A 24,081-nucleotide genomic window follows, 5' to 3' on the forward strand; every position below is an offset into this window, starting at 1 on the left:
CCAAATAGCAACTGCTGTAACAAGATATTAATGAGACATATAGTTGCCTGCATGGCCTGAAAATGGTATCTGTAGTATGGGAGTGGAGGAGGAACCACCAGTTGGAGTGCTGCTGCAACTTAGAGAATAACACTGGGACAAAGTTTGTCCCCGTCCCCGCCCCATCCCCGTGGGTTCTGTCTCCATCCTCGCCCTGCCCCTGCAGGTTCTGTCTCCGTCCCCGTACCTTGCCTGCAGGTTCTGTCTCCGTTCCCACCCCATCCCTGCTCCATGACTTAATTTATTACTTCTAACCATGTGTTCCTTTGGAAGTCATTGAGTAAATATTGAACCGCTGGGTTGATATGTGATTGTGGATATATTATTGCCTCCACTCTGATAGTTTTGTGGACTATATATTTTTTTGAACCATTGTTCATCCATATGCTATTGGGAAGAGTGCACAATCTCTTGAAAACATAGTGTGTACTTTTTAAAAAGACAGTGCACTATTCCCAGGATTCTATACAGTGCAACATAAGTTGCGCATGGAAATCCAGTCATATTCTGGATTTGTGCACGCAACTTAATTAGTTAACAAGTCAATCATTGCTGATAATTGTCACTTAACAAGCAATAATTGACACTATTTAGCATTAATTCGAATTTATGTGCAGAACTGTCTAAGTGTATTCTATAATGTGATGCATGCAAATTCTAAGACGCATAGTTGAAAAGGGGGCGTTCCTTCAACTCATTTAAATGTCCTCACTTTTAGTGACGTTAGAATCCCTACCCCTGGCTCCCGTAGGACAAACATTTTTTAACTAAACCTACACTTCCTCAAATCAGCGCCGCCCATTCAGGGGCCACCGTCTGTAAAGTATAAATACACCATTGTTCAGAGAAGTGTAGGTTTAGTTAAAGATTTTTTGTCCTATGGGAGCCATGGGGAGGGATTCTAACGCCACTGAGGGCATTTAAATGAGCTGAAGGAACGCCGTCACCATCTTTGCAAGGGGGTTGGTCCCGATTAGTAATAGCAGAGCTGGCGCTAATGGAAGCTGGGGGTAAGAATTTGATTAAAATAAACTTCTAAAAATTTCCTTTGCTTGAGAGCAGGGTAATGTTGGGCTCTCGGGTGAGGATAGGAGATTAAATGACGTTTTCTTCTTTTTATAGGGGAATGTCCATGAGACAGCTCGCTTTCGAGCGAAACATGCATGTCGGACAACAGAACCCCTGGGTCTGATATATATATAAAAAGATAAGTAAAACAATATATAAAGTACAAATATTTCAATAATAGTAATTGGGTGAACTGATGAAGAGGTGGATGCTGAGTACATTGCTAGTAGTAGTATTTTCAAAATTTTAGCAATGAGCACCACTGAGGTCACCAATATAATGTGAAAGTGAAAGTAAAAATGTTATATTGAAGAAGATTTCGCTGCTCGAATTTCTTTACTGAAGATTTGCTGGATACCTTTGAGAATAATGGTTTTTGTATACTTTTGGGATCCTTTTGAATTTTGTTTGATAAAATTGGCCATTCATCGGGTATTATACTGAGCTCTATGAATATGGGGGTAGAATATTAGGCATACTTTATAGAATTTGTTAGGCAAGATATATATAATCTAGTTCTATACGACTTTGCTGCTGTGATGAAAAAATGTCCAAATGAAAACAATTGAAACATACATCCCCAGAAATGACACAGGAACGACAGAAAATGAAATATTTCTGGCAGCCCATCCGTAATGGTCATGTGGGGAGTTCTGCTTATCAATACCAAATATATTATATAACACCGTCACACACCTTATCAAAAGGAGGTCAGAAGGAAGACAAACAGAGATGAGATTTACTGCTGAAGGAATACCTGCTGCTTCTTTCCACTGGCAATGTAGTTCTGTGGTGAATATAGGATCCTCCAGTTCCCGGAAAAATCTTTTCAGGACATCAGTCACATCCTCAATAAAATTATCACTAATGCGCAGCTTGACATTCCGGGCATCCTTGCGAAACTCCTCCATGAGTAGTTTGATCCGTGACTTAGCACCATTCTTCCGATAAATTCCTTCGTGCCTCAGACCTAGAGCACACGTGAGGAAGAATCACTGATGGTGACAACAACAATGCCCTTACTATCTACATCAGCCTGTGATGGAAGAGGAACACTTCATCATTGATAATATTGTCCACTGTCAATTGTACATTACTATATGAATATGGACAATAAATAAATAGGTATGACACTGACCTATGGTACTACCTTGCAAGGGAAGCCTTACTTGTCACCTACAAAAATAGAGTTTGAACTAACTTTTGTGTTTGCTTATCCTGTGAGAGATAAGAAAACACAGTCCAGCTGAGTTTAGCTACAGATGAGTAAACCAGAGGCAGTCAAAAACCAGGTGATAAAAGAGTGTGCCAGGATTTAGAAGTGTCCCTGACAAAAAAAGATTGACCCATGGAGTGTGACAGACACATCTCTGCTGAGTGAGCTAGTAAAAGAGAGAATTGTGAAAACGAACTGAGCAGGAAAGGAGAGAGAGAGAGAGAGAGAGAGAGAGAGAGGGGGGGGGGGGGGGGGGGGGGAGGGAAAGACCAAAGGTCCATCAAGCCCAGCATCCTGTTTCCAACAGTGGCCAATCCAGGTCACAAATACCTGGCAAGATCCCCAAAAAGTACAAAACATTCTATACTGCTTACCCCAGAAATAGTGGATTTTCCACAACTCCATTTAATAATGGTCTATGGACTTTTTGTTTAGAAAGTCGCCCAAACCTTTTTTTTTAACTCCGTTAAGCTAAATGCCTTTACCACATTCTCTGGCAATGAATTCCAGAGTTTAATTACATGTTGAGTGAAGAAACATTTTCTCCAATTTGCTTTAAATTTACTACATTGTAACTTCATCGCATGCCCCCTAGTCCTATTATTTTTGGAAAGCGTAAACAAACGCTTCACATCTACCCGTTCCACTCCACTAATTATTTTATAGATCTCTATCATATCTCCCCTCAGCCATCTTTTCTCCAAGCTGAAGAGCCCTAGCTGCTTTAGCCTTTCCTCATAGGGAAGTCGTCCCATCCCCTTTATCATTTTCGTTGCCCTTCTCTGTACCCTTTCTAATTCCACTATATCTTTTTTTGAGATACGGCGACCAGAATTGAACACAATATTCGAGGTGCGGTCGCACCATGGTGCGATACAAAGGCATTATAACATCCTCATTGTTGTTTTCCATTCCTTTCCTAATTCTACCTAACATTCTATTTGCTTTCTTAGCCGCAGCAGCACACTGAGCAGAAGGTTTCAATGTATCATCAATGACGACACCTAGATCCCTTTCTTTGTCGGTGACTCCTAACATGGAACCTTGCATGATGTAGCTATAATTCGGGTTCCTCTTTCCCACATGCATCACTTTGCACTTGACAGCCACACAGATACTTAAGCTCTGCTTTTGCTTTGTTACTGAAGTTCTCATGCGTACCATACTGGGTGATGAAGGCTATACAGCTATCCACTATGATGGGGATATCATTCCTGCTCAGCTGCTGGTCTCGTAGAAAGTTTCCTCGTCCACCAGCTGCTGCCTTAATATCAGCACACCACATCAGGAAGTCCAGATGCGTCACTCCTTGAAGGTAAAGTGTCCTGAAAATTAAAAATAAACAAAACAATTAATTGGAACATGAATGACAACTCAATCCAGATCGGATACGTAAACGCCAGATCAGTAGTGACCAAAACGGAGACTATAACAGACTGGATCACTGCAGATAACCTTGACTTCCTCTTCATCACTGAAACCTGGATCCACAACCTTCAAGATCCTATAATTTTAGAATTATGCCCACCAGGATAAAAAGTCACACACTAGACTAGAAATGGAAAAAGAGGAGGTGGAATAGCCATAATATACAAACATGAGTTCAACATCACAAACACAGCTGAATCCATATTGCTACAACTTGAAATCGCTTCCATAAGAATCAGTCACCCAAAATTGTGGGAACACCTTAACGCAGTTATATTTTACAGACCACCAGGCAACTGGCGTGACTGCCAAACGCACTTCATGGACTTCATCTCGAACACCTGTATCTCTTCCTCTAACCTCATCATAATAGGAGATATTAATCTACACCTTGAAGATCTCACCACAACAAGCACCCAGGATTGTATAGAGTTCTTACAACTGTTGGATCTACAAGGACCAAATATGCAACCAACACATGAAAAAGGACACACATTAGACATCATAAAACACAAATTTGATCATGACGCAAACGTTACATTAACATACACTGAATGGTCACCCATTTGTAGTGGTCTGACCACTACAAAGCACATATTACCCTCCAATGGAGAACGAAAGACCTACCTAACAAACAAATACAAAACACCTACACCACAAGAGGAAAAATTGATCCGGTTAAATTTTGGCAACAGATCTACAACGACGGATGGACAATAAAGACAGACACAATTCAATTCCTCTCAAATTGGGATGATAGATGTAAACTAACACTAGACAACATCGCCCCGATCCAAACCAGAACTTCGCACAGAAAGAACTCAATACCTTGGTTCAACGAAGAACTGAAAAAACTCAAAACACAAGTTAGGAAACTGGAACGTGCGTGGAACAAAAAGAAATACGATCCCACACTTAACGATTGGAAGCAACTTCGAAGGAAATATAAATACACCATAAGACAAACCAAAAGACAATACTAAAAAACTGAAATTGGACCAAATTACAAAGACACACACAAACTCTTCCAACTTGTGAATAAATTATTAGACACCACTCCAGTCACCAACAACTGCAAAGACACACCAGGAGCTGACGACTTGGCGAAATACTTCAAGGAGAAAATCATTCAACTGCGACTTAAAATACCTGTTAGCCACATCGAATACACCACACTCCTAGACTGCCTAGACCCAGACCCTGGAATCTACCCAGCAGACAGGATCTGGACTGAATTCACAACACTACCGGACGATCTTAACTCACGGATGCTCAAAAGATACGCCAAATCCCACTGCAAACTAGATATATGCCCAAACAACCTCATGAAATCGGCTCCTCAACAATTTATAATGGACCTAACAAACCACGTGAACTTTATGCTACAAAATGGACTCTTCCCAAGGATGCAAAGAAAAATGCTAATGAACTAATGAACTATAGACCAGTAGCATCCATCCCACTAATTACCAAAATAACAGAAGGTATAGTGACCAAACAACTCACAGACTATCTAAACAAGTTCTCAATATTCCACGATTCTCAGTCAGGATTTCGCTTTAATCACAGCACTGAAACCGTACTAGTCACACTCATGACCAAACTCAAACAACTAATAGCAAATGGCAACAATATTCTATTGTTACAATTTGACATGTCAAGTACATTTGACATGGTTGACCATGGAATTTTACTACACATCCTCGAATACTTTGGAATCGGAGGCAACGTTCTCAACTGGTTCAAAGGGTTCCTCACTACACGCTCATACCAAGTGACATCAAAGTCGACTACATCAGCTACATGGATACCTGAATGCGGAGTTCCACAGGGATCCCCCCTCTCACCGACCATATTCAACCTAATGATGACACCCTTGGCCAAACTACTATCGAATCAGAACCTAAACCCATACATATACACTGATGATGTAACGATTTTCATCCCATTCAAACAAGATTTAAGGGAAATCTCCAATGAAATCAAACAAAGCCTACATACCATGAATTCCTGGGCGGATGCTTTCCAGTTGAAACTCAATGCAGAGAAAACCCAATGTTTGGTACTTACCTCACAATACAACAAGAATAAATTTACCACCATCATCACACCTAAACTAAATCTACCAGTCTCGGACTTCCTAAAAATCCTTGATGTCACCATTGATCGACACCTAACACTTGAGAACCATGCAAATAACACAACTAAAAAGATGTTTCATGCAATGTGGAAACTAAAAAGAGTCAGACCATTTTTTCCAAGAACTGTCTTCCGCAATCTGGTACAATCATCCAGGTCATCTGGACTATTGCAACTCACTCTACGCTGGCTGTAAAGAGCAAATACTTAAATAACTCCAGACAGCCCAGAATACAGCAGCCAGACTAATATTCGGCACACCAAAATACAAAAGCGCGAAACCCCTGCGGGAAAAACTACACTGGCTCCCACTAAAGGAACGCATCACATTCAAACTTTGCACCCTGGTCCACAAAATCATCCATGGTGACACCCCAGCCTATATGTCAGACCTGATAGATCTACCACCCAGGAACGCAAAAAGATCCTCTCGCACATTCCTTAATCTACATCCTCCCAAATGCAAGGGTCTGAAATACAAATCAATGCATGCATCTACCTTTTCCTACATGAGCACGCAACTCTGGAATGCGCTGCCACGTAACCTGAAAACGGTCTATGAATTGACCAATTTCCTCAAACTATTGAAAACCTATCTCTTCGACAAGATATATCACAAAGATCAACATGTGTAACTGTATAATTTAACATGTATAACTGTATAGTCTTAAAACTTCCAGACTGTCTTATAATGTTTTATAATGTCTTTCTGCTCTAACGCCCTTATGTATTTCACCACCATGTAACACAAAACCCTCTGTAAACCAAATGTATATTCACTGCTATTTCCAGTATCCATGACAAAATGTAAGCCACATTGAGCCTGCAAAGAGGTGGGATAATGTGGGATACAAATGCCATAAATAAATAAATAATAAATTTGATAAAATGGATTTGTGTCGGAAGATGGGCGTCCTTCTCTTTCGAAAATGCCCCTGATGGTGATTCAGAAGTTTCTTGATGTGGCGTGCTCCACACAGGAGTGTTGGAAACAATTTCTATTACTAATACTGCTTGTTTTAGCATTAGGTGGTTCTTTCTTTCTTAAGTTTACATGGAAATGTTTAATACAATTATCCTCAGGATACTGAATTAATTTTGTTTCTGTTGGAAAAATTTATTTCTGATAGAAATGCTGAGGCGTATTCTTTGCTGAGAAGCTTCAAGATGAGGTATGGGTCTAACTGTATTGCAGCACTAATTGTAGGGATTAACATTCCCTTTGTTTGATTGAATTGCTTCTTTGTATTTACTTCTACATTTTTTCATTGATGTGGTTTATGTATTTGCAGTTTGAATGATTTACTTCCTTTTTCTTTTTCTGCTTTTTATATATTGTATGACCATTGCAAATCTTTTCATTTGGTATAATCTATTTTGGAATTAATGGAGGAGTTGCCTAGTGGTTAGTGCAGTGGACTGAGGTCCTGGGGAAGTGGGTTTAATTCTCACTGTGACTGTATAGGCAAGTCACTTGTCCCAGGTATAAAACCTAGACTGTAACCCCAGTAGGGACAGAAAAAGTACCTGCTTAGAACTTGTAAACCACTTTGGTTGTACCACAGAAAAGCAGTATTATTTATTTATTTATTTCTGGCATTTATACCCCGCTCTTTCCCGCTCGATAGCAGGTTCAGTGCGGCTTACAATGTATGGGTACAAGTATCACATAGATAACACAATGTATGGGTACAAAGTATCATAAAGGTAATACAATGTATGGGTAAACAGTATCACAAAGATAATGCAGTTGTATAAGGAAGGACAAGAGGAAGAGATGTTGGGGGGAGGGTTGAGGCATGTTTAATGTTAGTGGTGTGGATTAGGGTCGCAAATTAAGTTGGGTCGTTTGGATAGGCTTGTTTGAAGAGGTATGTTTTCAGCAGCTTTCGGAAGCATAGATGTTCGTTTGTTGTTCGGATGAATCTTGGAATGGCGTTCCAAAGTTGGCTGCCTATAACGGAGAAGTTGGATGCATAGTAGGTTTTGTATTTGAGACCTTTGCAATTAGGCAGGTGAAGGTTGAGATATGTTCGAGAAGATTTGGACCTGTTCCTGGCTGGAAGGTCGATTAGATTGGTCATGTAGCTTGGAGATTCTCCATGTATATCAAATCCATGACACTTTACAGACTGAATGGACTATTCAGGTCTTTATCTGCTGTCATTTACTATGTTACTATCACGCTTATTTTCGAAAGAGAAGGACGCCCATCTTTCGACACAAATCGGGAGATGGGCGTCCTTCTCGCAAGGTCGTCCAAATTGGCATAATCAAAAGCCGATTTTTTGACACTCTCAACTGCTTTCCGTCACGGGGATGACCAAAGTTCACGGGGGTGTCGGCAGGGTAGCGAAGGCGGGACTGGGGCATGATTAGAAGATGGTCGTCCTCAGCCGATAATAGAAAAAAGAAGGGCGTCCCTGACGAGCACTTGGCCGACTTTACTTGGTCCATTTTTTTTTCACGATCAAGCCTCAAAAAGGTGCCCGAACTGACCAGATGACCACCGGAGGGAATCGGGGATGACCTTCCCTTACTCCCCCAGTAGTCATTAACCCCCTCCCACCATAAAAAACAAGTTTAAAAATACTTTTTTGCCAGCCTCTAAGCCAGCCTCAAATACATACTCAGGTCCATCGCAGCAGTATACAGGTCCCTGGAGCAGTTGTAGTGGGTGCAGTGTACTTCAGGCAGGCGGACCTGGGGGGGGGGGGGTTGGGGGGCTCAGCACCCAAGGTAAGGGAGCTATGCGCCTGGGAGCAATTTCTGAAGTCCACTGCAGTGCCTCCTAGGGGAACCAGTGCACTACAAATGCTGGCTCCTCCCACGACCAAAGGGCTTGGATTTGGACGTTTTTGAGATAGACGTCTTTGGTTTCCATTATTGCTGAAAACCGAGGACGACCATCTGAAAAACGACCTAAGGACGACCATCTCTAAGGTCGACCTAAATGTCAAGATTTGGGCGTCCCTGACCGTATTATCGAAACGAAAGATGGACGTCAATCTTGTTTCGATAATACCCGTTGCCCCGCCCATTCATGGCACTGTCCTTAGAGTTGGGTACCCTTAGAGATGGTCGTCTCTGTTTGAAAATGTCCCTCCACGTTTACCCTTTAAATGTTAATAAGAAAGAATAGCATGTTAATGCAGCGGTAAAAATGCCTTTTTTCTATTTTTTTCCTTTAATGGCCATGAGCTAGTGTTGTCCTTAGTACATTGTCATTTTTCAAAATTACAAAATTAGCACTGAAGTACTTACTGTCACCAATTTTGTATGCACTAAGGACTTCTGTGTTACCCATGCACTAACCAGTTAGAACATGGTAATGTAGATGAGCTAACTGATTAGTGCAAGAACACTCACTCTCTGCCCCTGACACGACCTCTCAAAAAATATTTTTAGCACACAGGCAGTGCGCACAGAATGCAAAATTACCACAGGAAGTGTGGTCTCTATTTTTTGCTGCGTTAGGGTGCATATACACTATACTATAGCAGGACATGTTTATCCACTCCTACCCTAAGATAATATTCAAGCACCATTCTGACCTCATTTGCAGCTTTCTTTAAACTAGTCCCTTATTTTACCCCTGTTACTCTATCTTATCTAGCTATAAGTTTCATCTTTGCTTACACCCTATGCTGTCCATTAAAATATTTTATTGTGTATTGTGTTGGCATTGTAATGTAGCATACTATGCCATACTTTGTATTGTTGTTTGAATATTTTTACTGCTGTAATTGTCTATTGCATATGTTTGACTTATTCTTGCTGTACACTGCCTTGAGTGAATACCTTCACAAAGGTGGTAAATAAATCCTACTAAAGAAATAAATAAATGCATGTAAGTGGACACCTATACACATGTGTGGTAGTATTCTAAATATCTATATGCACAATGGGTGCATAAATGTTAGTGCCTAGTTCACAGAATTTCCTTTCTAATGTTTTCGTACAAAAACTGCTACCTGAATGAATATTTTGCAGAAAGATTTACTTTCTTACATCGAGCAGTAGATGGCGATCATGTATAGCATTATGCATATGCTCTGCAGGTTTCCCCAAGATACAGAGACATGGAAGTAATAAGGAACAGCAGAGCAAAGATATGAGACAGTGCTAAAATTCTCACCAGTAGTGCTGGAGCTCAAATACCTAGCTGCAGAGAGGTAATACAATGCTATTTCTGTTATTATTAGCACTCGAATACTCAAAAAACAACACTCATACAAGTTAGAATCCATGGTACTCTCAAATTATTCAGGAAATGATGCCTTACAAAATATTAGCAATGTACAGGAGGAAGAAAATGGCTGAACAAGAGGGAACCTATGAGTGAGTTTGTGAGTAGGACTTGGGGGAAGGGGTACAGAGGAGGCAAAAAGAAGATCTGGAGTATGGAAGACAGACAAAGGGAGCTGATTACACCATTACCTACTGTACTTGAATGTACACCACTGTGATAACTTTCAGGCTTGCAGGCAGAATATAAGAAGCATAAATACCTTTAAAAAGGTGCAGACAGAGAGGAAAGATGGAAGTAGGAGGCAGAATACGATGGGATACAGACTGGTAGGAGTGGAGGAGTAGCCTAGTGGTTAGTATAGTGGTTTGAGAATCAGGGGAACTGGGCTCTTCTCACTGCAGCTCCTTGTAACTCTGGGCAAGTCACTCAACCCTCCATTACCCCAGATGCAAAATAATTGCCTGTATATAATATATAAACTGCTTTGATTGTACCCACAGAAAGGTGGTGTATCAAATCCCATCCCCTTTCCCTAAAAAGAATTTGGAAATGTGGAGACTTGAGCACCATGCTCCGTTCTGTGTGTGCTGTCTCCTATGCCTGTTCTGGGGCCGCAGGGGAGTGCTGAGGGTGGCCGGGGAGGGGTGGGGGGGTCAAGAAAAGGCTGATATTGCTGTAATGAAGCCACAGTAGTACACAGTAGAAGAGCCACAACACTGATGGCAGCCGGTAGATTTTCCCCTGCTGCACTGTGGCGCCAGCGTGCACACGGGGGGGGGGGGGGGGGGGGGGGGGAGGAGCAAGCCAAAGCAGAGTCCAGAGTGAAGATACAGTCAGACCCCATAGCGTCATGGGAGTAGCGTCGTGGGAGTGCAGGGCAGCGCTAGACTGGCCAGGTCTACATCAGGAAAGGAGACGCGAATTAAGAAAAAAAAAGTTGTCTGGCAGGAGGAAGACTGCAGCGCTGCTGGCTACCGAAACGCTGCACGTTGTGGAGGCTCAGAAAGGTGCCAAAGCGCACATCCGATGATCCGATCCTATCAGGACAACTGGGTGGGCCCGAGTATACTTTGGATGGGCCTGGGCCCACCCAGGCCCACCCGTATCTACGCCCCTGCCATAAGCCATTATTGAGATCGACTTGGGGAAAATTCATGGCTTATTTCTAGGATAAGCTGCATAAAATCTGTTTTACTGTTCTGGGATCTTGCCAAGGTACTTGTGACCTGGATTGGCCACTCTTGGAAACAGGATACTGAGTTTGATAAACCTTCGGTCTATCCCAGTATGGCAACACTTACGTTCTTGTTAGGGTATCTTGAAAATCTGGCCTATTTGTGACTGAACTTGGACAAGCCTATTTTAGAGATAGGGGGATATGATAGAAACATTAAGAATCCATGAAAGATTGAAATAATGCATAAGAAACATATTTTTTTCAAGAAGGGAAGGGGGTTGAACTCAGAATCTGGAATGGTCTTCTGGAGTAGGCAGTGGAGAATAAAATGCTAATGGAATTCAAAGAAGCATGGGAAAAACACAAACCCACAGATATCAAAACCATTTAACCAGCCTGGAACACTACCTGGCCATTTAAAAGGAACTTAACCAGTTATCTGGCAATATTCAGCAGGGGTTAGCTGCTGATCCTCCGACGAATAATCCCAGTTAGTGCTTAGGAGGTAACCAGCTATATCACACACCCGAATATTCAAACCATATCTGGCTATTGTTAGCGAGCACATCAAGCCGCTTAAATAACTGGTATATCTTTAGCTGGTTTAAGGTTAACCAGACATCTTTGAATATCAATTTAGCCGGGTAAACCGGCTAAAAATAAACCGGATATTTCATGCCACTCACCGGGAATGGCCTGGCATGGAATATCCGGGCTGACCGCTGACTGCGGGAGTTAGCTAGGCTCCCTCCCATGGTCTGAATATCAGCTCCAAATGATCTCTAGAGGCAAGAGGATGGAAATGAAGCACCAGAGTAACCTTGAATGGAGTGGCACATACTTCACTCCAAAACAATAATGGTATGACTGCACAGCATTGCTACAATTCTATCAGGGGTCCAAGAATGTAAAGAAAGGCCATCATTTTGATGGATTTTGGAACTGATATGAGGGGAGGACTGAGAAGTCGGGTGGAAGATATGGGCAAAGGGAGAGTTAGTGAATTTCATGTGCACATCAAACAAAAGATGATGAATACCAACTGGGCAGCCTGACTTGACCGTTTTGGTCTTTATCTGTCATCACTTACTCTGGGGTCAATAATCAATGGCACATAATTGGATAGAGTTGCTAGGTTAGTAATGGTGTTGTCCTGCGGCGGAGTCAGAGGGAAAACCAGCAGTTATTTATTTATTTAAAATACTTATAACCCGCTAAATCCAAATTGTTCTAGGTGGCTTACAAATAAAACATTCATAATACTAGAAACAACAGTGATATTCCAGGTTCCAAATTTCCAAGTTTAATTAGTATTTGATATACTGCTTATTTCATGGAACATGCTAACCGCTATACATAATTAAAACAATATAAAATCAGCAAGAAAAGAAATCCATATTTAATAGGAAGGAGAAAACGTAGTTAAAAACAAAGTGTAGTTAAGAGTAGAGTGACTGCATGTCGTTTTCATTCCTATGAGGTTATCCAAAAAGCAGTAGAACCACTAGCTGCCCCCAGAATCAAATGCATCCCTAAATAAAAATGTCTTCAATCTTCCTTTAAAGGTTTTGCAAGATGTAAAGGCAAAGCATTCCAATAACACAAAAAGTTTGTGTACGTATGGTATCAGTATAAATGATTCTAAAAGCTGGTACAACCAAAGTGTTATGTTGAGAAGATCAAAGAGATCCATTAGGAGTGTAAAGAATAATAAATCAAGACAAATAAACCTCTGTCATATCTCAAGTCAGCCATCTCTTCTCAAAGCTGAAGAGCCCTAGCTGCTTTAGCCTTTCGTCATAGAAAAGTCATCCCATTCCTTTTATCATTTTTGTTGCCCTTCTCTGTACCTTTTTTAATTCCACTATATCGTACAAGTGCATAAGTTCTGTGATTGGCAGATAGGAGATATTCTTATCAGTATATACCAGAATACAGTAACTGGGTAGACTGGACATGCCAGTTAGCCTTTATCTACTCTTCTCTACCCTTTTAAACTATGGATGTATCATTCTTAAAATTTACATTCATGAGTAAATCTCATGATTTTCTGTGAAATTCACTACTTAAAGATTTACTAGTAAATCTATTTTTGGTTTTATTGTTTAAAGCCATTCTTGTGGCAAACCTACAGCAGACCAGTTTTGATTTTTCCACAAATGCAGCAAATGCTGCCACAATTCCTTGTTAATAAAACTTACTGTGATAGATTTTTGATGCAGATCTGCCTAAAATTCACATGTGCCTGCTTGATTTCTACAGAGAACAAATTTGCACATTATTTATTTATTTCAATTTAATTATATGCCTTCTTAAGGATGCCCAAGGCGAGCTACAAAATCAAAGTAAGTAATATTACAGTAATGCAATAAAATGCCCATATTAAAACCACTTGCTCCCCCATCCTCATTACAGTCATTCCCCCATCACTTAATCAGACAATCCTCAATACTTACAACGCCTCTCATAATACTCTCCTACTTTCTACTTCTCATCTGTTGAAGAACTAAGTTTTAAATTTCATAGGGAATCACAGATAATTTGATTTTTGATCCATTCTTTCTTTCTAGCAAAAAAGGTGCCATGGGTAAGGAGTGGGGGTGACCAATAAGAGAGCCATCCCCATGGTAGCTATGTTCTCTTCCCCCACAACTGGCCACAGAGTCTATGAAATGGCAGCATTGTAAATATTACACCAGTCCTTAGAACACATCTCTACTTGGGAAAAGAGAACAAATTAGACTGCTATAAATTGCCACAGAAAAACCACATGCTTATGAAAACCTTCACCTTAGTTACGTAGGCAAAATATGGAGAAAGCCTCTCCATGTATAGAACAAATGACCAAAAATTAGAAATGGGCAAAATCTGAACTTGAAACCCCAAGAAATTGGACTCTGTCTGCAGTGTGCAAAATCCAGAGATACCAGAGATCCTGCACATACAGGTTCCCAAAGTTGGCATGTTAAGATCACTACAACAAAGCAAAAAATTGTGGGGTCGATATTCAAAGTGATGTAACTGTCCAGGAATGGCTCCTGGCCAGTTAAATCGCTTTTGCGGGGCTAGCCCCTGATATTCAGCGGCATTTAACTACTACTACTACTTACCATTTCTATAGCACTACTAGACGTATGCAGTGCTGTATACTGAACATATAAGAGACAGTCCCCGCTCAACAGAGCTTACAATCTAATCAAAACAGACAACCAGGACAAATAAGTGATAAGGACAAAGAATAGCAAGATTCCGTGCAGAATCCCAAAGAGTAGCAAGATTCCAGAATCCCAAAGAATTCTGTGCAGAATCCCAAAGAGTAGCAAGATTCCCAAAGGCTACTATTACTACTACTTATCATTTCTATAGCGCTATTAGATGTACGCAGCGCTATACACTTGAACACGAAGAGGCAGTCCCTGCTTGAAAGAGCTTACAACCTAATCAGGACAGACAAACAGGACAAATAAGGGATAAGGGAATTACTTAAGGTGGGAATGATAAAACAGACATGGATTAGGAGTTAAAAGCAGCCCCCAAAATGTGGGCTTTTAGCCTAGATTTGAAGATGGCCAGAACTGGATCTTGAAGTACTGACTTAGGAAGTCTATTCCAGGCATATGGTGCAGCAAGATAAAAGGAACAGAGTCTGGAGTTGGCAGTGGAGGAGAAGGGTTCAGATAAGAGAGATTTACCCAGTGAACAGAGTTCCTAGGGAGCAGTGTAGGGAGAGATAAGTGTGGAGAGGTACTGAGGAACTGTAGAGTGAATACACGTGTAAGACAATAAGAGGAGTTTGAACTGTATGAGGAAGTGAATGAAGTGATCGGAAGAGAGTTAATATGAGCGTAGCGACACTGGTGGAATATAAGTCGTGCAGCAGAATTTTGAATAGATTGAAGGAGAGAGAGATGGCTTACTGGGAGACATGTGAGAAGCAAGTTTCAGTAGTCTAAGCGAGAGGTGATGAGTGTGGATAAGAGTTTTTTGTAGTGTGCTCAGAAAGGAAGGGATGAATTTTGGTGATATTATAGAGAAAGAAAAGACAGGTTTTAGCAGTCTGTTGGATATGTGCAGAAAAAGAGAGAGACAGAGGAGTCAAAGATGACCCCAAGGTTACGCGCTAATGAGACAGGGAGGATAGGAGTGTTATCCACAGAGAATGGGGGAGAGGAGAGGTGGGTTTTGGAGGAAAGATAAGAAGCCACATTGCGCCTGCATGAGTGGGAAAATGTGGGATATAAGCAACAAATAAATAAATAAATAAAGAAGCTCAGTCTTAGTCATGTTAAGTTTCAGATGGCAATGGTTAACAGGTTAGTGGCACTGAATATTACCACAAACTGATAAACTGAAAGCCAGTTGTTTTCTGGGTGGTCCAGGAATGGCGTTGGTACTTATACGGAGACAATATTCAGCACTTAATTACCTATGTTAAGCGGCCAAATCGGACTGTGCAAACTCAGTCCTATCTTTATGCCATGTTGCTTAGGCAGCTAAGTGCTGAATATTACACTTAACTGTATAAGAGATAGCCAGCTGCATAAACCCAGATAGTCAATTTCAGTGCCCAGACATGACCCTGGCATTAAATATCTGGAGATAACACTGGTTGCAACTAAACAGACACTCACTACCATGGGCTGAATACCCTTTTGTGTTAACCTTTGCCCTGTAGCCTTTGTCTTCCATGCTTGTAGGGGCTCAGCTGTTAGGTGCTGACGTTGGCTGTGAACCTGCTGGGATCGGCCTAAGACACAGCTTCTCCTGTGGGGTGAGCACTCTGGAGGCAGCTCTACAACAGGCACCCCCTTACCCATCCTAAGGCTGCATGGTAGGTGCCTGTTCTATAACAGAACCCGGGCAGCCAGATTGCTATGCAGATGACATACAAATCTTATACCATATCTCTGATATTTCCTCTCCTCTGTGTTAAACTCTTGCCTTAATGCCGTCTCTGCTTGGCTTAAGGATTACGGACACTTCCTTACCTTTTCTAAATGCAAATCCACCTTTTTTCCTAATCCTTACTCCCCCTCCCCCTTCTCCTGTCATTTACAACCACTCTCTTAGTTTTTGTGATGCTATTAGATTTCTGGGTGTCATCTTTGACGCTAAACTCCACCTTTAAGACCCAGAATTACTCTGTTCATTCTGCCTTCTTTGCCCTCCATTGTATTCGTTCTGCCCGTTCTTTTCTGTCCCCTCTGTCTCTTCGCTCCCTGCTCCTTGCCCTGGTTATTTCTTCTACTGAGTATTGTAATTCTCTCTATGCCAGCCTCCTTCTTCATTCACTTAAACATCTTCAATTAATCCAATCCACATCTGTCAAACTTATTCATCAAGCAAACCATTTTGATCATGTTACCCCCATCCTCCGGTGCCCTGTTTCTTCTCAAATTCATTACAAACGTCTTTTAGTTTTCAAGGGGTGCCTTGCCTCTGCCCACTTCCTACAGTCCTCTTCTGACAATCTGTTGTCTGTCTCCTCCCCCTCTGCTGTACATCTCACCATCTCCCATGATACCGTATTTAGTTATCTTGGTCCTAAGCTTGGGAACTGTCTTCCTCCCCATCCCCCCAATCCTCCCCTTTCCTTCAATCTTTTAAAGTCCTCCGTAAAATTCATCTTTTTTTCTCTGGCCTTCGAGTCTCACTACACCTAGTCTTTTTTTCTTCTCCCCTTCTTCTCCTCCATCAGCGCTGTTATACTTGTATTGTAAACCACTTAATCGCCTGTTTGGATCTATTTGGTATATCAAGTCTGAGAAATAAATAAAAATTCCATTATAGAATATTAGCTTAACCACATATCGGTGCACCTAATATTTAGGTGTCCATAGTTACACTAGATTAGGTTTAGAATAAATGTGGATGCCTAAATGCAGCAAGGATGCAAGTAACTTACAGTATTCTGTAAGTTATACAGATAAGTAGGAGCCCCATCCATATTTCACCCATGTGAACAGCCCCTTCCAAATATGCACTATCCCTGGGATTCTATATATGATGCCTTAATTTCTGTGTGGAAATCAAAGCGTATTCTTTATCAATGTGCCTAACTTAATTGTTCAGCTAATCAGCACTGTTAATTGGATATTAGCAAGCAATTATCAGCACTAGTTGGCATTAATTTAGATTTACACACACAGCTCGCTAAGCGTATTCTGTAAGTTGGTGTGCCTAAATTCTAAGTTGCATAGTTGAAAAGGAGGCATGGTCATGGGCAGGGCGTGGACATTCCCAAAATCTTTGTGTGTTGTTATAGAATACATCCGCTCTGCACCTTAGACGTCGGAATTTACCAAGTAAAACATGGCATAAATGGCCGCAACTACATTTGGTTGCATGGAGAGGCGCTCAGCGTTATATTCTAGAAACTTTAGGCGTATTTTTTTCCATATGGAAATTTCAGGTTCATATATAAAATCTAGCCCTATATGTACGTTATGGAGCTATTTGTAGAATGACACTTAGTTGATCTGTTGGCACTTTTGTGGGTATATGTACACATATATGCAAAAGTGATAGCATTAGACATTGAAGTCCACAAGGGGCATATAATTGCGGGCACCCAGAACAGTGGCATAACCAGGAATGTTTTACAGGGGATGCATCTCTTGCACTGCTCCCATGTCCCGTGGACCCCCGTCCCACTAGTACCTGAAAGCCATCTCTAAGTAAATAACTATTGCCATACTGGGAAAGACCAAAGATCCATCAAGCCCAACATCCTTTTTCCAACAGTGGCCAATCCAGATCACAAATACCTGGCAAGATCCTAAAAAAAGTACAAAACATTCTATACTGCTTATCCCAGAAATAGTGGATTTTCCACAAGTCCATTTAATAATGGTCTAGGGACTTTTTCTTTAGGAAGCCGTTCAAACCTTTTTTAAACTCTGAAAAGCTAAACATTTACCACATTCTCTGGCATGGCAACGAATTCCAGAGTTTAATTACACGTTGAGTGAAGAAAAAATTTCTCTGATTCGTTTTAAATTTACTACATTGTAGCTTCATCGCATGCCCCTAGTCCTAGTATTTTTGGAAAGCGTGAACAGACGCTTCACATTTACCCGTTCAACTCCACTCATTATTTTATAGACCTCTATCATATCTCCCCTCAGCCGCCTTTTCTCCAAGCTGAAGAGCCCTAGCTGCTTTAGCCTTTTCTCATAGGGAAGTCGTCCCATCCCCTTTATCATTTTCGTCTCCCTTCTCTGCACCTTTTCTAATTCCACTATCAGCGGGAAATAATTGAAAGAGAAGGACGCCCATCTTCCGACACAAATCGGGAGATGGGCGTCCTTCTATCAGGGTTGCCCAAATCGGAATAATCGAAAGCCGATTTTGGGCGTCATCAACTGCTTTTCGTCGCGAGGATGACCAAAGTTCACGGGGGCGTGTCAGTGTACCGAAGGTGGGATGGGGGTGTGGTTAACAGATGGGCGTCCTCTGCTGATAATGGAAAAAAGAAGGGTGTCCCTGACGAGCATTTGGCCAACTTTACTTGGTCCAATGTTTTTCACGACCAAGCCTCGAAAAGGTGCCTGAACTGACCAGGTGACCACCGGAGGGAATCGGGGATCACCTCCCTTTACTCCCCCAGTGGTCACCAACCCCCTCCCACCCAAAAAAGACAAATTAAAAAACATTTTTCCAGCCTCTATGCCAGCCTCAAATGTCATACCCAGCTCCATCACAGTAGTATGCAGGTCCCTGGAGCAGTGTTTAGTGGGTACTGCAGTGCACTTCAGGCAGGTGGACCCAGGCCCATCCCCCCTACCTATTACACTTGTGGTGGTAAATGGGAACCCTCCAATACCTACCCAAAACCCACTGTACCACATCTAGGTGCCCCCCTTTACCCTTTAAGAGCTATGGTAGTGTTGTACAGTTGTGGGTAGTGGGTTTTGGGGTGCTCAGCACCCAAGGTAAGGGAGCTATGCACCTGGGAGCAATTTGTGAAGTCCACTGCAGTGCCCCCTAGGGTGCCCGGTTGGTGTCCTGGTATTTGAGGGGGACCAATGTACTACGAATGCTGGCTCCTCCCACAATCAAATGGCTTGGATTTGGTTGTTTTTGAGATGGGCGTTCCTGGTTTCCATTATCGCCGGAAACCGAGGTCACCCATCTCTAAGGTCGACCATCTCAACATTTAGGTCGACCATTTCTAAGGTCGACCTAAATGTTGAGATTTGGGCGTCCCCGACCGTATTATGGAAACGAAAGATGGATGCCCATCTTGTTTCAATAATACGGGTTTCCCCACCCCTTCGCGGGGACATCCTCCGAGATGGGCGCCCTTACAGATGGGCGTCCCCGTTCTAAAATGCCCCACCACATCTTTTTGAGATACGGCAACCAGAATTGAATACAATATTCGAGGTACAGTCGCACCATGGAGCGATACAAAGGCATTATAATATCCTCATTTTTGTTTTCCATTCCTTTCCTAATAATACCTAACATTCTATTTGCTTTCTTAGCCACAGCAGCACACTGAGCAGAAGGTTTCAACGTATCATTAACGACGACACCTAGATCCCTTTCTTGGTCCGTGACTCCTTGCATGACGTTGCATTTGACTTGACATTCCTTATGCTGTTTCTTATTATTTTCAGTCGGTTCCTTCTTCCATTTTCTGAAGGATTTTCTTTTAGCTCTAATAGCTTCCTTCACCTCACTTTTAACCATGCTGGCTGTCGTTTGGTCTTCCGTCCTCCTTTTTTAATATGCGGAATATTTTTGCCTGATGTAAATATTTAATACGCCTGATGTAAATTTTTGACCCTCTTCATCCAGGAAGTGGCACTCACAGCCTGCACCGGGACTTCCCCTCTCTGATCTGTCCCGCACCTAACATTGTGCATACATTTTGGGAATAAGCCACTATTCTATAAAGGCTTCTGTGTGCACATAGAATTGGTGCTCAGCGTTCCCCGTCATGACACCCAACTGCCTCCCTACACCTTTGACCATAAGGTCCCACTCTTCTGAATTTCTGTAACAGAAGTTTTCACTAACAGATTTCTACCCCATCAAATGACCCAGAAACATTCAGACTTGTCTGGATTTAGCTTCAATCTGTAAGAGTCAAAACATTGTTTTTTACAGCAGACCAATTCAGTTCTGGTCTTACCCCCCCCCCCCCCCCCCCCCCACTGCCTAAGGATTTCTAGTTCTTATTTCTCTAATGATTTCCATACCAAAAGAAGGACAAATCTGTGAAAGCAGGGCAGTAAAATGAAGTCTGACTCAGCTTTGACCACTTATAACCACTCGCCTCCACCTACCCTCCTCTCCTCCTTCCTGTACACATTAATTGATTTGATTTGCTTACTTTATTTTTTGTCTATTAGATTGTAAGCTGTTTGAGCAGGGACTATCTTTCTTCTATGTTTGTGCAGCGCTGCGTATGCCTTGTAGCGCTATAGAAATGCTAAATACTAGTAGTAGTACTTTGATTGAACAAAAGAGATATTTGGTAACTCTACTGTTACTATTCTACATCTTTGTTGCTCAAGCCAGTCCTGAGTGTCCCCATGCAGTCTGGTTTTCAAGATATTGACCATTAATAAGCATGATATAGATCTCTAAGCACTGCCTCCATTGTATAAAATTATCTCATGCATATTTATTCATTATGGATGCCCATGTAGAAGTTGGTGTCCCCACTTGGAGTATTGCGTAACTTACTAAAGACATAAAAAGACCTGAAGTGGTTCAGAAAAGGTGACAAAAATGGAATGGGGTTTGCGCAAAAAGAAGTACGAGAAGTGAATTGAAGACCTGAATAAGGAGGAATGGAGGGGCAGTGGAGACATTTAAATACTTGAGAGGTGTTAATATACAAACAAAGCTGTTTTAGAGATGGGAAGTGAAAGAACTAGAGGACATTAATTGAGATTACAGGATGGTTCAAGCTACCCGCCTGTACTGCTCTTATATAGTTAATTATTAAAAAGTCTACTCCGCTCACTCTAATACATTTCTCATACACAGCATGCATATCTATATGATATCGCTACTAGTGTTGAAAGCTGTGCTGTTTTAGATTTTATTGCCTGTTGTTCTTTATGAACATGATATTAATCTCCGCAAGGTTCACACATCGCTGTCAGATGTAACATACTCTCGCTATCAGCGCTAAAAGTTATGTTGATTAGATTATCAATACCTGTTGCTTTTGTGAATATTTTAATGAACACCACGTTTTCTATCATTTTTACTAACATGATATTAATCTTTATAAGGAACGTATACCGCAGCTAGAGGTAACATCCATTATTTTTGCTGAGTTACATCACAAAAATTTTCCCCGCCATCATCGCGGTAAGTTCTTTTTAAGTTTAATCATCATTTTATGATTATATTACACTGCTTATACTGGTTGTTTAAACTCGATGTAAGTATTTTAAAGTTTAATCATCATTTTACGATTATATTACACTGCTTATACGATTATATTACACTGCTTATACTGATCGTTTAAACACTTGATGTCAGATAAATAAACACACGTTTTTTAAGGCACCCTATTTTGATATATCAACATATACCTTATCATGATTGATTGTTTATTATTTCAAGGCACCCCTTTTAGGTATATCGATATCTGGGTTATCTAGACTATGATATGGCTCTAATAAATACTACTTTAAAGAATGCTAGCTATTTTGAATTAACTTTCTATACTTTATCTGGATCATGTTATGATTCTGTGAATGCAGCTTTAAAAAAATATGCTACTTTCTTTATGTTATTTTTATACACCATCAGGTAGATTTTTGGACATACATTAATTGCTTTTATGAGTGCATGTTATTTTATTTTACATGTTATATATTTGTTATGGGTTCCTATTACCGTATATTTTATTTCTTATTTTAAATTGTGATATATATTTTATTGTATTATGTAAGTTTTTTCACTGATTACTGTTTGTATTTGATGTAGACTTGTGACGCAGGCGCGGCGCGCCGAAACACGGCCCATGTCGGGTCTTTTTCAAAGACTGTTTTACAAAGGTTTACAATTAAAGAACTGTGTCCCTCTTTTTAAGGCCCTTGGTGCTGTTTTTTTTTAGACTTAAGAGTAACATCAGGAAATACTTTTTCACAGACAGGAGGGTGGATGCCTGGATCACCTTCCTGGAGGAGGTGGTAAAGACAAAAACAGTGATGGACCTCTGGAGTTGGAAATTTAAATAATATATGTTCCACATCTGCTTACACTCTATGCCAGAGCATCCCAAACTGTGGGTCAAGACCATAAATGGGGTCACAACCTAGGAGGGGTCTCCATAGGTACATCATTATTCTGTAGCTCCAGGGGTATCACACAGTTTTATTTGGCAGCAATTATGTGGTCACAGGCACAAAAGATTGGGGAAACACTGTCCTATGCTGGCTATTAAACTATTTTATTGTGTGTTGTGTCGACACTGTAAGTACTATGCCATAATATGCACTGTTAATTGAATATTTTTTCTGCTGAAATTGTCTAGATTGTTCTTGCTGTACCCCATCTTGGGTGAATTTATATGTTTATGTTTATTTATTTATAGCCCGCCTTTATGCAAGGCATATATAATCTAAAATACAAAAATACAGACTACTAACAAACACAACACAGCTAGTACAGCACAAGGGGGCTATTCAAATGAATGCACTTAAAGCAACTTCTAGGACTGCACAAAATCATACCAAATTCTCACCACTGCCTCAAAGGATAATACCACCTAAGAATAGATGGTTCACAGTAGGCTCAGGCAGGCTTCGTTATGTGACACAGAAGCATCCGCCCTCACAAGTTTTGCCCCTACAGAATTCTTTTGCTCCACTACAGCACTGTGATGCTCCTGAAAATAAAACTGAGGCGGAAGAAAAAGAAAAAGCAAAGAAGGTGGAACAAAAAGATATGAAGGTACCCAAAGAGAAAAGACACCCCCAAATCACTAAAACCGAAACACATACTTGGAAATGTAGATGGAAAGTGATGACCACAAATGCTCGCAGTCTAAGCAATAAAGTTCATGACCTTCATGCCCTAATCTTGGAGGCAGACTTGGACATAGTTGCAATCACAGAGACATGGCTCAATGGTTCCCATGAATGGGATGCAAACATACCAGGCTATAATCTTTTTAGGAAGGATAGAGAGGGGCATAAAGGTGGAGGAGTAGCTCTGTATGTGAGAAATGATATCACAGTGACTGAAATGACAGGGAACTGGGGAAAGGAAGAAGCAATATGGATCACCTTAAAAAGAGAGGATTGAACCTCTGTCCATGTGGGTGTTGTCTACAGACCCCCGACACAATTGGAGGACCTAGATAAAGATCTGATTGCTGATATTCAAAAGTTGGGGAAGAAAAGAGAGGTGCTGTTGTTGGGAGATTTCAATCTGCCGGATGTAGATTGGAAGGTTCCGTCTGCGGAATCGGAAAGAAGTAGAGAGATCGTGGATGCTTTTCAAAGTGCTTTGCTCAGACAAATGGTGTCGGAACCCACGAGGGAGGGAGCAATGCTAGATCTGGTACTCACAGATGGGGATAATGTGTCAAATGTCCGAGTGGGTGCCCACCTGGGCAGCAGTGACCATCAAACGGTTTGGTTTGATATGACGGCTGAAGAGGAGGGTGGCCACTCAAAACTCAAAGTCCTGGATTTCAAACATGCTGACTTTAGTAAAATGGGGGAATACCTGAGGAAGGAGCTGATGGGATGGGAGGAAATACAAGAAGTGGAAGGATAGTGG

General features: G+C 41.3%; 1 protein-coding gene across 3 annotated transcripts in view; it reads right to left on the reverse strand.

Annotated features, from left to right (window-relative positions):
* ARAP3 (ArfGAP with RhoGAP domain, ankyrin repeat and PH domain 3) overlaps positions 1 to 24,081 on the reverse strand; it is a 218,876-nt gene that overhangs the window by 55,163 nt on the left and 139,632 nt on the right. For all 3 annotated transcript variants that reach the window (XM_030211196.1, XM_030211194.1, XM_030211195.1), the window contains 2 exons: positions 3,485 to 3,648; positions 1,865 to 2,077 (listed from right to left, as the gene is read on the reverse strand). In XM_030211196.1, coding sequence (XP_030067056.1) covers positions 1,865 to 2,077; positions 3,485 to 3,648 — 377 coding nt within the window. The remainder of the gene's footprint in view (positions 1 to 1,864; positions 2,078 to 3,484; positions 3,649 to 24,081) is intronic.

This window comes from Microcaecilia unicolor, chromosome 8 (genome assembly GCF_901765095.1).
Source record: "Microcaecilia unicolor chromosome 8, aMicUni1.1, whole genome shotgun sequence".
NCBI lineage: Eukaryota > Metazoa > Chordata > Amphibia > Gymnophiona > Siphonopidae > Microcaecilia > Microcaecilia unicolor.